At 43.4% G+C, this 15,086-nt stretch overlaps 1 protein-coding gene across 1 annotated transcript in view; it reads right to left on the bottom strand.

Annotated features, from left to right (window-relative positions):
- Positions 1-15,086, bottom strand: part of LOC115161786 (A-kinase anchor protein 6) — a 238,109-nt gene that overhangs the window by 70,672 nt on the left and 152,351 nt on the right. Inside the window, exons 8-9 of the mRNA XM_029712567.1 lie at positions 13,523-13,662; positions 2,274-2,394 (exon numbers count right to left, since the gene is read on the bottom strand). Of these exons, the coding sequence (XP_029568427.1) occupies positions 2,274-2,394; positions 13,523-13,662 (261 nt within the window). The remainder of the gene's footprint in view (positions 1-2,273; positions 2,395-13,522; positions 13,663-15,086) is intronic.

The raw sequence follows: 15,086 nt of genomic DNA on the forward strand, positions 1-15,086 counted from the left end.
ATAGTCCAGTCACATACTGTAGCTACTATAGTCCAGTCACATACTGTAGCTACTATAGCGCAGTCACATACTGTAGCTACTATAGCCCAGTCAAAAACTGTAGCTACTATAGTCCAGTCACATACTGTAGCTACTATAGCCCAGTCACATACTGTAGCTACTATAGTCCAGTCATATACTGTAGCTACTATAGCCCAGTCACATACTGTAGCTACTATAGTCCAGTCACATAATGTAGCTACTATAGCCCAGTCACATACTGTAGCTACTATAGTCCAGTCACATACTGTAGCTACTACAGTCCAGTCACATACTGTAGCTACTATAGCCCAGTCACATACTGTAGCTACTATAGCCCAGTCACATACTGTAGCTACTATAGTCCAGTCACATACTGTATCTACTATAGTCCAGTCACATACTGTAGCTACTATAGCCCAGTCACATACTGTAGCTACTATAGTCCAGTCACATACTGTAGCTACTATAGCCCAGTCACATACTGTAACTACTATAGCCCAGTCACATACTGCAGCTACTATAGCACAGTCACATACTGTAGCTACTAGAGCCCAGTCACATACTGTAGCTACTATAGTCCAGTCACATACTGTAGCTACTATAGTCCAGTCACATACTGTAGCTACTATAGTCCAGTCAATTACTGTAGCTACTAAAGCCCAGTCACATACTGTAGCTACTATAGTCCAGTCACATACTGTAGCTACTATAGTCCAGTCACATACTGTAGCTACTATAGTCCAGTCACATACTGTAGCTACTATAGCCCAGTCGCATACTGTAGCTACTATAGTCCAGTCACATACTGTAGCTACTATAGCCCAGTCACATACTGTAGCTACTATAGCCCAGTCACATACTGTAGCTACTATAGCCCAGTCACATACTGTAGCTACTATAGCCCAGTCACATACTGTAGCTACTATAGTCCAGTCACATACTGTAGCTACTATAGTCCAGTCACATACTGTAGCTACTATAGCCCAGTCACATACTGTAGCTACTATAGCCCAGTCACATACTGTAGCTACTATAGTCCAGTCACATACTGTAGCTACTATAGCCCAGTCACATACTGTAGCTACTATAGTCCAGTCACATACTGTAGCTACTATAGCCCAGTCACATACTGTAGCTACTATAGTCCAGTCACATACTGTAGCTACTATAGTCCAGTCACATACTGTAGCTAATATAGCCCAGTCACATACTGTAGCTACTATAGCCCAGTCACATACTGTAGCTACTATAGTCCAGTCACATACTGTAGCTACTATAGCCCTCTATGAACAAAAGAGAGACAAGCACAGACACAGATCAACTTTTTTGTAAGAGAAAGAGAAAAAGAGAGAAACAGAGGCGCAGCAAGGAATACTTCAGGAGAATTGTTAGCCTAGTTGATGTATAATTTGTATAATAAGTTTATAAAAATTAACTAAATATCAGTTTAATACTGTATATAGCTATAGATAGTATATAGAGGGTGTACTGACTGTATTAGTTGTCATTAATAGACAGGTTTTAGGCACAACAACTTTCTATCCATGACTCATGTCATGCAGGTTCTGGTAGCCTAAACAGGAAAGTTGTATATTCGAGAGAAAAAAATCTATTTTACAATCTGCATTGTTTGAATTTCCAACTTTAATTAGCGAACAAGTAATACATTATTTCCGCCAGCAGTCTAAATGTCAGCATTGTGGCACCGTGGATAGCTCTGTGAAAAGTTAGGATTAACCTAAGCCCTGGTAACACAGAAGAAAGCCTATCATCGATTCCATAGGCAGCCGCATAGACATGTCGCAACTTCAGCACCATGGACAGCGATCCGTATTTTATACTTTGTGAGTGGCTGTCTGGCTGACGCATTCGATTACAGGGGGGTCACGAAAACGGTGTTACTCCAGTGACCACCATCCAGACATCATTGCAGAGCACCACCATCTAGTCAGTAACAGACATCCTGTAACACCCAGTTACAGCCACCCAGCCAACCACCCAGCCGGGGCCAGTCAGTCAGTCAGTCAGCCAGCAACAGTCAGTCAATAACAGTCCATCAGTAACAGTCAGTCAGCCAGTCAGTAACAGTCAGTCAGTAACAGTTAGTCAGTCAGCCAGTCAGTAACCATCAATAAGAGCCAGCCAGTCAGTCAGTCAGTCAGCCAGCCAGTAACAGTTAGTCAGTCAGTCAGCCAGTAACAGTCAGCCAGTAACAGTCAGCCAGTAACAGTCAGTCAGTAACAGCCACTCACCTTGTAGAGATGCTGCTGCTGCTCCTCTGACATCATCAGCTCGTGGCTGTCCATCACCACAGAGTCCATGTCCATAAGCCAATCCCAGAGCTCCTGGAAGTCAGACTCAAACTCCTGCCGACTGGAGTCCAGGAAGGAGAGGTAGGAGGGGAGAAGGGAGGATGGAGGAGAGGAGAGAGGAGGGGGAAGAGGACAAGGAGAAGGAGCTGGAGTTAGAGATGACTCAGCTGTGAAATATCCTGCAGAACACACTGACTGACACATCCTCACTACCCCCGCCAAACGCCCATCACCTAATGTCCACCTCCTCCCCAGCTTAACCGTCAGGCTGAAAAGAGGGCTAGAAAGGCAGCAGGACTTTACAGAAGGAATATTTGACAAGCGGTGGAAATTACTGCTGGCGCAGTAGTAGAGCTCCGGGTGCAGGAGGAGTGAACAGGGTTAGATGCATACTGGATCTCTGACCAAGCTAGTGAGTGACACCTCTATAGCACAGAACCATCTTAATTAAACATGACATACTGGATCTCTGACCAAGCTAGTGAGTGACACCTCTAAAGCACAGAACCATCTTAATTAAACATGACATACTGGATCTCTGACCAAGCTAGTGAGTGACACCTCTATAGCACAGAACCATCTTAATTAAACATGACATACTGGATCTCTGACCAAGCTAGTGAGTGACACCTCTATAGCACAGAACCATCTTAATTAAACATGAAATACTGGATCTCTGACCAAGCTAGTGAGTGACACCTCTAAAGCACAGAACCATCTTAATTAAACATGACATACTGGATCTCTGACCAAGCTAGTGAGTGACACCTCTATAGCACAGAACCATCTTAATTAAACATGACATACTGGATCTCTGACCAAGCTAGTGAGTGACACCTCTAAAGCACAGAACCATCTTAATTAAACATGACATACTGGATCTCTGACCAAGCTAGTGAGTGACACCTCTAAAGCACAGAACCATCTTAATTAAACATGACATGCTGGATCTCTGACCAAGCTAGTGAGTGACACCTCTAAAGCACAGAACCATCTTAATTAAACATGACATACTGGATCTCTGACCAAGCTAGTGAGTGACACCTCTAAAGCACAGAACCATCTTAATTAAACATGACTTCAGCTCTGCTTCCTCCCTTCTTCCAACCCTCCACACATACCTCCCTCCCCCTTCCAACACTCTCTCCCTCCCTCTGTCACAGCCCAATCTCTACTTCCCCCTCCCCGGCCTGTGACATGAAATAACATGAAATATTTATGAAATGAACAAGGGCAACTGCTCACACATACACATTATTGTCAGGGCGTTGGTTTTTAAGGCTCGGAGGGTGGCTACATGTTTAGACACATTAGTGGTTGAAATTGTTTGGGTATTAATCCAGGCTGCTCTGGACACGGTTGTGTCAGGCTGCCTTCCCTTCCCTTTCCCTCGCCTCACATTCACAAAGCCGTCCAATGTAAACTACTATGAATGAGATTGCATAAACAACCATCAAACTGGGAAATATGAACAACACACACTCTATTTTCCTTTATAGCAGCAACAGAGTTAACACAGGAGCAGGATTGAGTTTGGGCTTAGTACTACATACTACATACTGTATGTCACTTCAACGAGCATGGCGGAGCTCTTTGTATGAGCATTTTCAAGTTTACAGTTTTATTAGTCGGATACACATGGTACACATCGCCCAACCAAATGCTTACTTGCAGGTTCCTTCTCGACAATGCAACAACAATAAGAAATAACAAAGATAAGAATACAAAACATAAAGTAAATGGCTCAGTAGAATAGAATAAAAATGTTAGCATAAGTCTAATACAGGAAGGCACAATTTAAAGTCCAATATTTACAGGTGTATTGGGGAAGAGGGGATGGGGACAGTATAATAAGAGTCTGGTAGCAGCAGTTGTAATGTGTTCTCAGATGAGGAGAATCAGAGCAGGTGGTCAGTCCAGTTCAAGTTTTCAGCAGTCTGATGGCTTGTGGATAGAAACTGTTTCTGAGCCTGTTGGTATCAGACCTCATGCTGTGATACTGTCTGCCTGATGGTAAGGGAGTGAACAGCTTGTGGCTGGGGTGTGTGGGGTCCTTGATGATGATGTTGTGGGCCTTCCTCAGGCACCATTTCGAGTAGATGTCCTGGATGGGTGGAGGCATGGTCCCAGTGATGTACTGAGCCATCTTCACCACCCGCTGGAGGGCCTTGTGGTTATGGACAGAGCAATTCCAGTACCAGGCCTTGATGCAACCGGTCAGGACGCTCTCGATGGTGCAGCGGTAGTATTTGGAGATAACCCGGGGCAGTATGCCAAATGTCTTCAGCTGCAATAGTAAGTAGAGACGCTGTTGCGCCCTCTTTACAAGAGTGGTGGTGTTGTTAGTCCGTGACAAGTCCTTGGTGATGTCAATGCCAAGAAACGTAAAACTCAAAATCAGACATTGATTAAAGAAAATGAAAATATGGACCTTTAAGTCCTTATTATACAGAAGACATTGATCATATCAAAACAGGGGAGACAGGAAATGGGAAACCATGTGACAAGTGAAGCCTCAGAAGAAGAATGTTACCCTAAGGCATTCAACTCCACCACTCATTATACGGACGCTGCCGTACGGTTTTTTAAACAGATAAATATGTTACAATATTCCATTCGGTGATATTGTTTTTTTCCTCGTCAATACAAAACTAAATTCTTTAAGGACAAGATATCTGTGGGCATCTAACCAAACAAACACATTAGAGAATAAAATCAAGGCTCACACAGCAGGATCCATTTGTCAGAGCTACTTTATAGCCTTTTAAACTGTCACAATATTTCTCTGTCAGTTGCCTTGGACGTGTACAAAGCACTTACTGTACCCTCCCCCCCAAACCTAACCTTTTAGCGGTTATTTTCGAAGATCATTCTTCCGCACACTCCAACTCCCTCCCTCTCCCTCACCATAAGGAAAGTAGACATGCGTTAAATGTTACCGTGTTAATCATAGAGGTGGGTGCTACCTCTGTGCTCAGTGGATGGCTGGGTGTTAATCATAGAGGTAGGTGCTACCTCTGTGCTCAGTGGATGGCTGGGTGTTAATCATAGAGGTGGGTGCTACCTCTGTGCTCAGTGGATGGCTGGGTGTTAATCATAGAGGTAGGTGCTACCTCTGTGCTCAGTGGATGGCTGGGTGTTAATCATAGAGGTGGGTGCTACCTCTGTGCTCAGTGGATGGCTGGGTGTTAATCATAGAGGTAGGTGCTACCTCTGTGCTCAGTGGATGGCTGGGTGTTAATCATAGAGGTAGGTGCTACCTCTGTGCTCAGTGGATGGCTGGGTGTTAATCATAGAGGTAGGTGCTACCTCTGTGCTCAGTGGATGGCTGGGTGGGTGCTGGACACTACAGCCCTGGCCTGACAGGAACACTAGCGTTTCCCTCCTCTATTCTGTTCAAATCAATCTTAACATCAATCCCACAGGAGTGCTGGCTGCCTGATAGGAGAGCAGTGCTACATACTGTACCTAACGTGACACCCCCGCCCATCACTTGAGCCGCTGTGTCTCTGAGCAATGGGAAGGAAAGGTTGGACGCCTTATTGACACTTCTCGTATCTCAGTTAAAGTGACACTTTTATAGAAAGGCCCTTTTAATTGATGGTGTTAATTGCGTCTGCTGCTAATGAGGGAATTTAAGATCTATCCCTGTATGGTGCCTTTAAACAGGCAGGGCTGTCCTAGGCTGCAACTCTGAAATGGCACCCTATTGCCTATATAGTATAGTGCTCTGGTGCGCTATAGGGAATAGGACAGGGCCTTTGGCCAAAAGCAGTGCACTATACAGGGAATAGGGTGCCATTCCGGACACACGTCTTAGAGAAATCTCCCCATCAGCCTCTCCTTAGGTGGAGCCTTTTGAGTCCCTCTCTCAGTCTCAGTCTCAGTGAATGGCAGCAGTCCCGTATTTATCAGCTTCAAGGTTGAGAGGTGTGCTATTGAGTCGACAGGCAGGAAAACGCAGCGGCGGGTGGTGGTGGCGAGTCAGCCAGCAAGAGGAGAGGAGAGGCAGCCACGGCTATAGATTTCGACAGCTCCTCCCCTAAGACATGCAAAGGTAAGGGCCAAATAGTCAAAACAATGAATCCTTGAGCAGGCAGCCATCATTAAAATTCAAAGGTTCATTATGGTTTTCCACAAAATAAATCATTACAATGAGAGGCTTAAAAGGATTAAAATGAGGCTTGATTCAAAGCCAAGGGAGGGGAGTCAGTTAAGTCTGCTGCAGGACTGACTAGGGAGCAGGAGACACAGACAGAAAAGGAACCTGCCCACCTACATACCACTCAGGGTACTGTTGAATAATCTGTGGTCGAATAATCCTTTAAAATTCAATTACTAACATGGGTTAGAGGAAAGGCTTTTTCCAATTACATATACAATTGTTCTAAAATCAGGAGACACAGAAATGTAGCCTACCTTCCAGTGGTGGCTGGAGATATCGGAGGACATGCTCATTGTAATGGCTGGAATGGAATAAATAGAACGGTATCTTTCACAGATACAATGCGTTTGATACCTTTCCATTCCAGCCTTCACAATGAGCCTGTCCTCCTTTATCTCCGGCCACCGGGCTCCTCTGCTACCTACCACTGAGGGTACTGTGTTGAACAATCTGGGGTCAAATAATCCTTTAACATTCATTTATGAACATGGGTCCACTTCAGGCTTAAAGGGAAGGCTTTTACCAATGACATGTAGAAAATCATTATTGTTAAAATGTCCTGTGCAACTTGTATTGGTTTTGGTGTACAGGTAAGAACAACAGCTCTGTGCTTGGTGTTCATTATGTCCACTCATATTTTTCTATTGCTTATCATCAGCACAACAAACATAACTCTCCCATTCCTAGCCTTTGAAGTGTGTATTTTCCCAGTGAGTGGAACAGTAGCTTGTTTAGTACAGTAGCTAGCTTCTGTGTGTTAGTGATAACCACTGGGGGAGAGAGACCCTCAAAGTAAGGCATGAAACAGCAGAGAGAACCATGACAAAGAGTTGTGCTGAGCTTCTGCTGTACACAGCAGATTACAACGTTAAGACCGTAAGGCCCGAATGAAAAAAGTGTGTGTGAGATCTCATTCCATTGTGAATAAACATAATGCTTAAGTTGACAGACCAACTTCGTTTGTAGAAAGAGAAAGCCTTATTCTTCTTCTTTGCAAGAGACCACATTATTTTGTCCCAAGCTTTAGTGGTTATAGTGGTAGCTAGAATAAACAGTCATCATTGAGATGCTTCCATTTTCTGTACAGTATATTTCTCTCACCTCAGTAAATCATTTGATATCAAAATAAAAGATTCCATTTGAAATAAAAGACCCCGTTTCAAAATAAAAGACCATGTTCCTAGAATGGGCTGGCTCGTACAGTAGGCTACCTAAGACCGTCAATACTACTCACCAACGTGCAATCGTTGGACAATAAATTAGACGAGGTACGATCACAAATATCCTACCAACGGAACATCAAAAACTGTAATATCCTATGTTTCACGGAATTGTGGCTGAATGACGACATGGATATTCAGCTAGCGGGATATACGCTGCACCAGCAAGATAGAACAGCACACTCCGGTAAGACAAGGGGGGGCGGTCTGTGCATATTTGTAAACAACAGCTGGTGCACGAAATCTAAGGAAGTCTCTAGATTTTGCTCGCCTGAAGTAGAGTATATTGTGATAAATTGCAGGCCACACTAGTTGCCTAGAGAGTTTTCAGCTATACTTTTCGTGGTTGTTTATTTACCACCACAGACAGATGCTCGCACTAAGCACTCAGTCAGCTATATAAGGAAATAAGCAATCAGGAAACCACTCACCCAGAGGCGGTGCTCCTAGTGGCCGGAGACTTTAATGCAGGGAAGCTTAAATCAGTTCTAACAAATTTCTATCAACATGTTAAATGTGCAACCAGAGGGGAAAAACAATTATAGATTACCTGTACTCCACACACAGAGACCCGTACAAAGCTCTCTCTCACCCTCCATTTGGTAAATCTGACCACAACTCTATCCTCCTGATTCCTGCTTACAAGCAAAAATTAAAGCAGGAAGGACCAGTGACTCGGTCTATAAAAAAGTGGTCAGATGAAGCAGATGCTAAACTACAGAACTGTTTTGCTATCACAGACTGGAACATGTTCCGGGATTCTTCCGATGGCATTGAGGAGAACACCACATCAGTCACTGGCTTTATCAATAAGTGCATCGAGGACGTCGTCCCCACAGTGACTGTACGTACATACCCCAACCAGAAGCCATGGATTACAGACAACATTCGCACTGAGCTAAAGAGTAGAGCTGCCGCTTTCGAGGTGAGGGACTCTAACCCGGAAGCTTACAAGAAATACCTTTAACTTGTTGGGGATAGGGGGCAGTATTTGCACGGCCGGATAAAAAACGTACCCGATTTAATCTGGTTACTACTCCTGCCCAGTAACTAGAATATGCATATAATTATTGGCTTTGGATAGAAAACACCCTAAAGTTTCTAAAACTGTTTGAATGGTGTCTGTGAGTATAACAGAACTCCTATGGCAGGCAAAAACCTGAGAAGATTTCATGCAGGAAGTGGCCTGTCTGACAAGGTGTTGTTGTTCTTGCTTCTGTTTATTGAAGAGTCAGGATCTTAGCTGTAACGTGACACTTCCTACGGCTCCAATAGGCTCTCAGAGCCCGGGAAAAACCTGAACGATGTCGAGGCAGCCTCAGGCTGAAACACATTATCGCCTTTGCCAAGTGGCCGATCAGAGGACAATGGAATTAGGCGCGTGCCCGATTCGACCACGTGCTGTATTTTCTTTCGGCTGTTTACCTAATTACAGATTACCGGTCGGAATATTATCGCTTTTTTACGAGAAAAATTGCATAAAAATTGATTTTAAACAGCGGTTGACATGCTTCGAAGTACGGTAATGAAATATTTAGAAATCTTTTGTCACGAAATGCGCCGTTATTTACCATTGGGATAGTGTCTAGAACGCACGAACAAAACGTCGCTGTTGGAACATAACTATGGATTATTTTGGACCAAAACTACATTTGTTATTGAAGTAGAAGTCCTGGGAGTGCATTCTGACGAAGAACAGGAAAGGTAATCAAACTTTTCTAATAGTAAATCTGACTTTGGTGAAGGCTAAACTTGGTGGGTGTCTAAATAGCTAGCCCTGTGATGCCGGGCTATCTACTTAGAATATTGCAAAATGTGCTTTCACCAAAAAGCTATTTTAAAATCGGACATATCGAGTGCATAGAGGAGTAATGTATCTATAATTCTTAAAATAATTGTTATGCTTTTTGTGAACGTTTATCGTGAGTAATTTAGTAAATTGTTAGTAAATTCGCCGGAAGTTTGCGGGGGGTATGCTAGTTCTGAACGTCACATGCTATTGTAAAAAGATGTTTTTTGATATAAATATGAACTTGATTGAACAAAACATGCATGTATTGTATAACATAATGTCCTAGGTGTGTCATCTGATGAAGATCATCAAAGGTTAGTGCTGCATTTAGCTGTCTTCTGGGTTTTTGTGACATTATATGCTAGCTTGAAAAATGGGTGTCTGATTATTTCTGGCTGGGTACTCTGCTGACATAATCTAATGTTTTGCTTTCGTTGTAAAGCCTTTTTGAAATCGGACAGTGTGGTTAGATTAACGAGAGTCTTGTCTTTAACCTGTCTGGGCTAGGGGGCAGTATTGAGAATTTTGGAAAAAATATGTTCCCATTTTTAACTGCCTCCTACACCAACTCAGAAGCTAGAATATGCATATTATTGTTCAGGTTTGGATAGAAAACACTCTGAATTTTCTAAAACTGTTTGAATGGTGTCTGTGAGTATAACAGAACTCCTATGGCAGGCAAAAACCTGACAAGGTTTCAAGCAGGAAGTACCCTGTCTGACAAGGAGTCGTGCGTCTTGCATCTTTTTATTGAAAAGTAAGGATCTTAGCTGTAACGTGACAATTCCCAGGGCTCCGATAGGCTCTCAGAGCCCGGGAAATAACTGAAGGTTTACGAGGGAGCCTCAGGCTGAAACACATTATCACCTTTTGTAAGTGGCTGCTCCGAGGACCTTTGAATGAGGCGCGTGCATGAGTCGCTTCTGAGGATAAATTTTATTCGGCTGTTTAGGCTCAATGCATACTCCCGGTCGGAATATTATCACTTATCTACGAGTTGAATGGCATTAAAAATTGGTTTTAAACAGCGGTTGACATGCTTCGAAGTACGGTAATGGAATATTTAGACATTTTTGACACGCCAATGCGCCATGCGCGGGACCGTGAAGAAGCATTCTGATAGTGTCTAGAACTCACGAACAAAACGTCGCTGTTTGGATATAACGATGGATTATTTGGGACCAAACCAACATTTGTTATTGAAGTAGAAGTCCTGGCAGTGTATTCTGATGAAGAACAAGCAAGGTAAGAACATTTTTCTTATAGGAAATGTGATTTTGGTGGAGGCTGACCTGGGTGGGTATCTAAATAGCTAGCCCTGTAATGCCGGGCTATGTACTTAGATTATTGCAAAATGTGCTTCATCCGAAAAGCTATTTTAAAATCGGACATATCGAGTGCATAGAGGAGTAATGTATCTATAATTCTTAAAATAATTGTTATGCTTTTTGTGAACGTTTATCGTGAGTAATTTAGCAAACTGTTAGTAAATTCCCCGGAAGTTTGCGGGGGTTATGCTTTTTCTGAACGTCACATGCTAATGCAAAAAGCTGTTTTTTGATATAAATATGAACTTGATTGAACAGACATGCATGTATTGTATAACACAATGTCCTAGGTGTGTCATCTGATGAAGATCATCAAAGGTTAGTGCTGCATTTAGCTGTGGTTTGGGTTTATGTGACATGATATGCTAGCTTGAAAAATGTCTGTCTGATTTTTTCTGGCTGGGCACTCTGCTGACATAATCTAATGTTTTGCTTTCATTGTAAAGCCTTTTTGAAATCGGACAGTGGGGTTAGATTAACGAGATTCTTGTCTTTAAATAGCTGTAAAATAGTCATATGTTTGAGAAATTGAAGTAATAGTATTTCTAACGATTCAAAAATCGCGCCACTGGAATTTCAGTAGCTGTTACGTAGGTGGGACGAAATCGTCCCACATACCCGAGAGAGGTTAAATAGCTGTAAAATAGTCATATGTTTGAGAAATTGAAGTAATAGCATTTCAAAGGTATTTGAAAATCGCGCCACAGGATTCAACTGGCTGTTACGTAGGTGGGACGAATTCGTCCCGCCGGTCCTAGAGAGGTTAAACAGGTCAACATACACAAGGCTGCGGGGCCAGACGGATTACCAGGACGTGTGCTCCGGGCATGTGCTGACCAACTGGCAGATGTCTTCACTGACATTTTCACCAGTCCCTGATTGAGTCTGTAATACCAACATGTTTCAAGCAGACCACCATAGTCCCTGTGCCCAAGAACACAAAGGCAACCTGCCTAAATGACTACAGACCCATAGCACTCACGTCCGTAGCCATGAAGTGCTTCGAAAGGTTGGTAATGGCTCACATCAACACCATTATCCCAGAAACCCTAGACCCACTCCAATTTGCATACCGCCCAAACAGATCCACAGATGACGCAATCTCTATTGCACTCCACACTGCCCTTTCCCACCTGGACAAAAGGAACACTCATGTGAGAATGCTATTCATTCACTACAGCTCAGCGTTCAACACCATAGTACCCTCGCAGCTCATCACTAAGCTAAGGATCCTGGGACTAAACACCTCCCTCTGCAACTGGATCCTGGAATTCCTAATGGGCCGCCCCCAGGTGGTGAGAGTAGGTAGCAACACATCTGTAACGCTGATCCTCAACACTGGAGCTCCACAGGGGTGCGTGCTCAGTCCCCTCCTGTACTCCCTGTTCACCCATGACTGCATGGCCAGGCACGACTCCAACACCATCATTAAGTTTGCAGACGACACAACAGTGGTAGGCTTGATCACCGACAACGACGAGACAGCCTATAGGGAGGAGGTCAGAGACCTGGCCGGGTGGTGCCAGAATAACAACCTATCCCTCAATGTAAACAAGACTAAGGAGATGATTGTGGACTACAGGAAAAGGAGGACCGAGCATGCCCCCATTCTCATTGATGGGGCTGTAGTGGAGCAGGTTGAGCTCTTCAAGTTCCTTAGTGTCCACATCAACAACAAACTAGAATGGTTCAAACACACCGAGACAGTCGTGAAGAGGGCACGACAAAGCCTATTCCCACTCAGGAAACTAAAAAGATTTGGCATGGGTCCTAACATCCTCAAAAGGTTCTACAGCTGTAACATCGAGAGCATCCTGACTGGTTGCATCACTGCCTGGTACGGCAATTGCTCGGCCTCTGGTCGCAAGGCACTACATCCAGGACCTCTACACCAGGCGGTGTCAGAGGAAGGCCCTAAAAATTGTCAAAGACCCCAGCCACCCCAGTCATAGACTGTTCTCTCTACTACCACATGGCATGCGGTACCGGAGTGCCAAGTCTAGGACAAAAAGGCTTCTCAACAGTTTTTACCCCCAAGCCATAAGACTCCTGAACAGGTAATCGAATGGCTACCCGGACTATTTGTATTGTGTGCCCCCCACCCTCCAAACCCTCTTTTACGCTGATGCTACTCTCTGTTTATCATGTATGCATAGTCACTTTAACTATACATTCATGTACATACTACCTCAATTGGGCGACCAACCAGTGCTCCCGCACATTGGCTAACCGGGCTATCTGCATTGTGCCCCGTCACCCACCACCCGCAAACCCCTATTTACGCTACTGCTACTCTCTGTTCATCATATATGCATAGTCACTTTAACCATATCTACATGTACATACTACCTCAATCAGCCTGACTAACCGGTGTCTGTATGTAGCCTTGCTACTTTTATAGCCTCGCTACTGTATATAGCCTTGCTACTGTTTTTCACTGTCTTTTTACTGTTGTTTTTATTTCTTTACTTACCTATTGTTCACCTAATACCTTTTTTGCACTATTGGTCAGAGCCTGTAAGTAAGCATTTCACTGTAAGGTTGTACCTGTTGTATTCGGCGCACGTGACAAATAAACTTTTATTTGATTTGAAGTTGAAGACGTCTGATTGTGGAGCTGTATAACATAATCCAGTGAGTCCCCATAAGTATGGTGGCCCTGAGGATCAATGGTGGCGACCTACCTGTTGTATTTGGACATCTGTGCGTACTCCCTCCCAGTCCTCCTGATGGTGCCAGTGCAATACTGCTGGCTCTTCAGTTTCAGACTCAGCTGGTCCAGGACATCCCTCTGAGCCTCCCAGTGGCTCTGCAGCAACTCCCCCTGATAACAAAACACATCAAAGGACACATTAGGGTCATGTTCATTAGGCACGAAACATTGGAAAATTAGCTGAAACAAAGAGGGACCACCTGGACATTTTTTGTTTTCTGTTTTAGAATGTTTGAAAACATTTAGCTACGGTGTGACCTACTGAACAAGACCCAGCACTGGGTAACTAAAGACATTCTGGTAAACAAAGGTTGTTACATTGTCAGATATTATGTTATGTTGATATGAGTGTATCATTTTCTACACAATATTGGTTATTAGCTTTATACAAACGCCTGCCACTAATACAAGAAGTGTGATTGGTGGTTACTTGAATAAGATGTCCTATGCATTAAAGATGATGGACATAATCAAGAGCCCAAAAGATTGTCCACTAGACAAAATGCACAGCCATGTTGTACTGTAGAAATATAAAATCCCACAGTACAGCAACATTACCAAAGTGCTTCTATTAAGATCAGGGATTCTGAGCATCAGACAATCAGAAATCCACACAGGCCTTGCAGTGGATCTGCAATTGCATACAAAATATAGAGATGAACCCAATGTTGTGCCAATGAACAACCCCCCGCCCAGCAAGCTTGGTTTTTCCTCATTCCTCTTTAACACTGTATGAACTGTTTTTTGTTTGCGTGCCGTTGACACCGTTTAATCTATTTTGCCATTACCTCTACAAAGGTCAAACAATTCCATGAATGCAAACTGCTCCTCAATCAAAAGCACACTCGATAATAAACAAGTAAATCAACAGCGTGTGTGTTTGAGTGTGTGAGAGTGTGTTATATGAAACTCAGCAGTCAGGCCTCAACGCTCTGTTCATTTGGGAAGAATGAAATGAACCTAACTAGCTAGGAGCTCCATGAAAATTAGCAGACACAACTGTGCCGGCGAGTTATCCTTCTCCGTCCCAACCTCAAAGGAATTTGCCTTCATTTCTGATTCACTCACGGAAGGCGTGTCATGATCCTAATTACCCAATCCGATTGGAGCTGTTTACACACACACAATAATGACTAATGCAGACTACAGACAAACACAATTTGGCACCAGCCATCTTGAGTTTGAGAACAGTGTATCATCTGTGGCATGCAGGAGGACTCTCCTTGACTTGGTTGGCTTCCCAGTTTGAAGGATCTTGAAAAGTTTGGAATTATATGATTTTTGTTTTGTCCCTCTCAAACAATCCGGATTTATAGTTCAGTTCTATTTCGATACTGATGTCTATGAATCTATGCATGTTATAATTGTAATATATTATAAAAACAGGAAAAGGCTACGGTGGTAGGGGAATGTTAGTTAGTCAATGAAAAGCATGAGCTGGCACACACCCCAAAAGAATTGCAAAGGTGCTGACTAATGGCGAGTGAACTGTAGGCTATCAAAATAAAGAGGTGCACACTCTATATATGTACAGT

The sequence above is a fragment of the Salmo trutta genome, chromosome 25, assembly GCF_901001165.1.
Source record: "Salmo trutta chromosome 25, fSalTru1.1, whole genome shotgun sequence".
Classification (NCBI taxonomy): Eukaryota; Metazoa; Chordata; class Actinopteri; order Salmoniformes; family Salmonidae; genus Salmo; species Salmo trutta.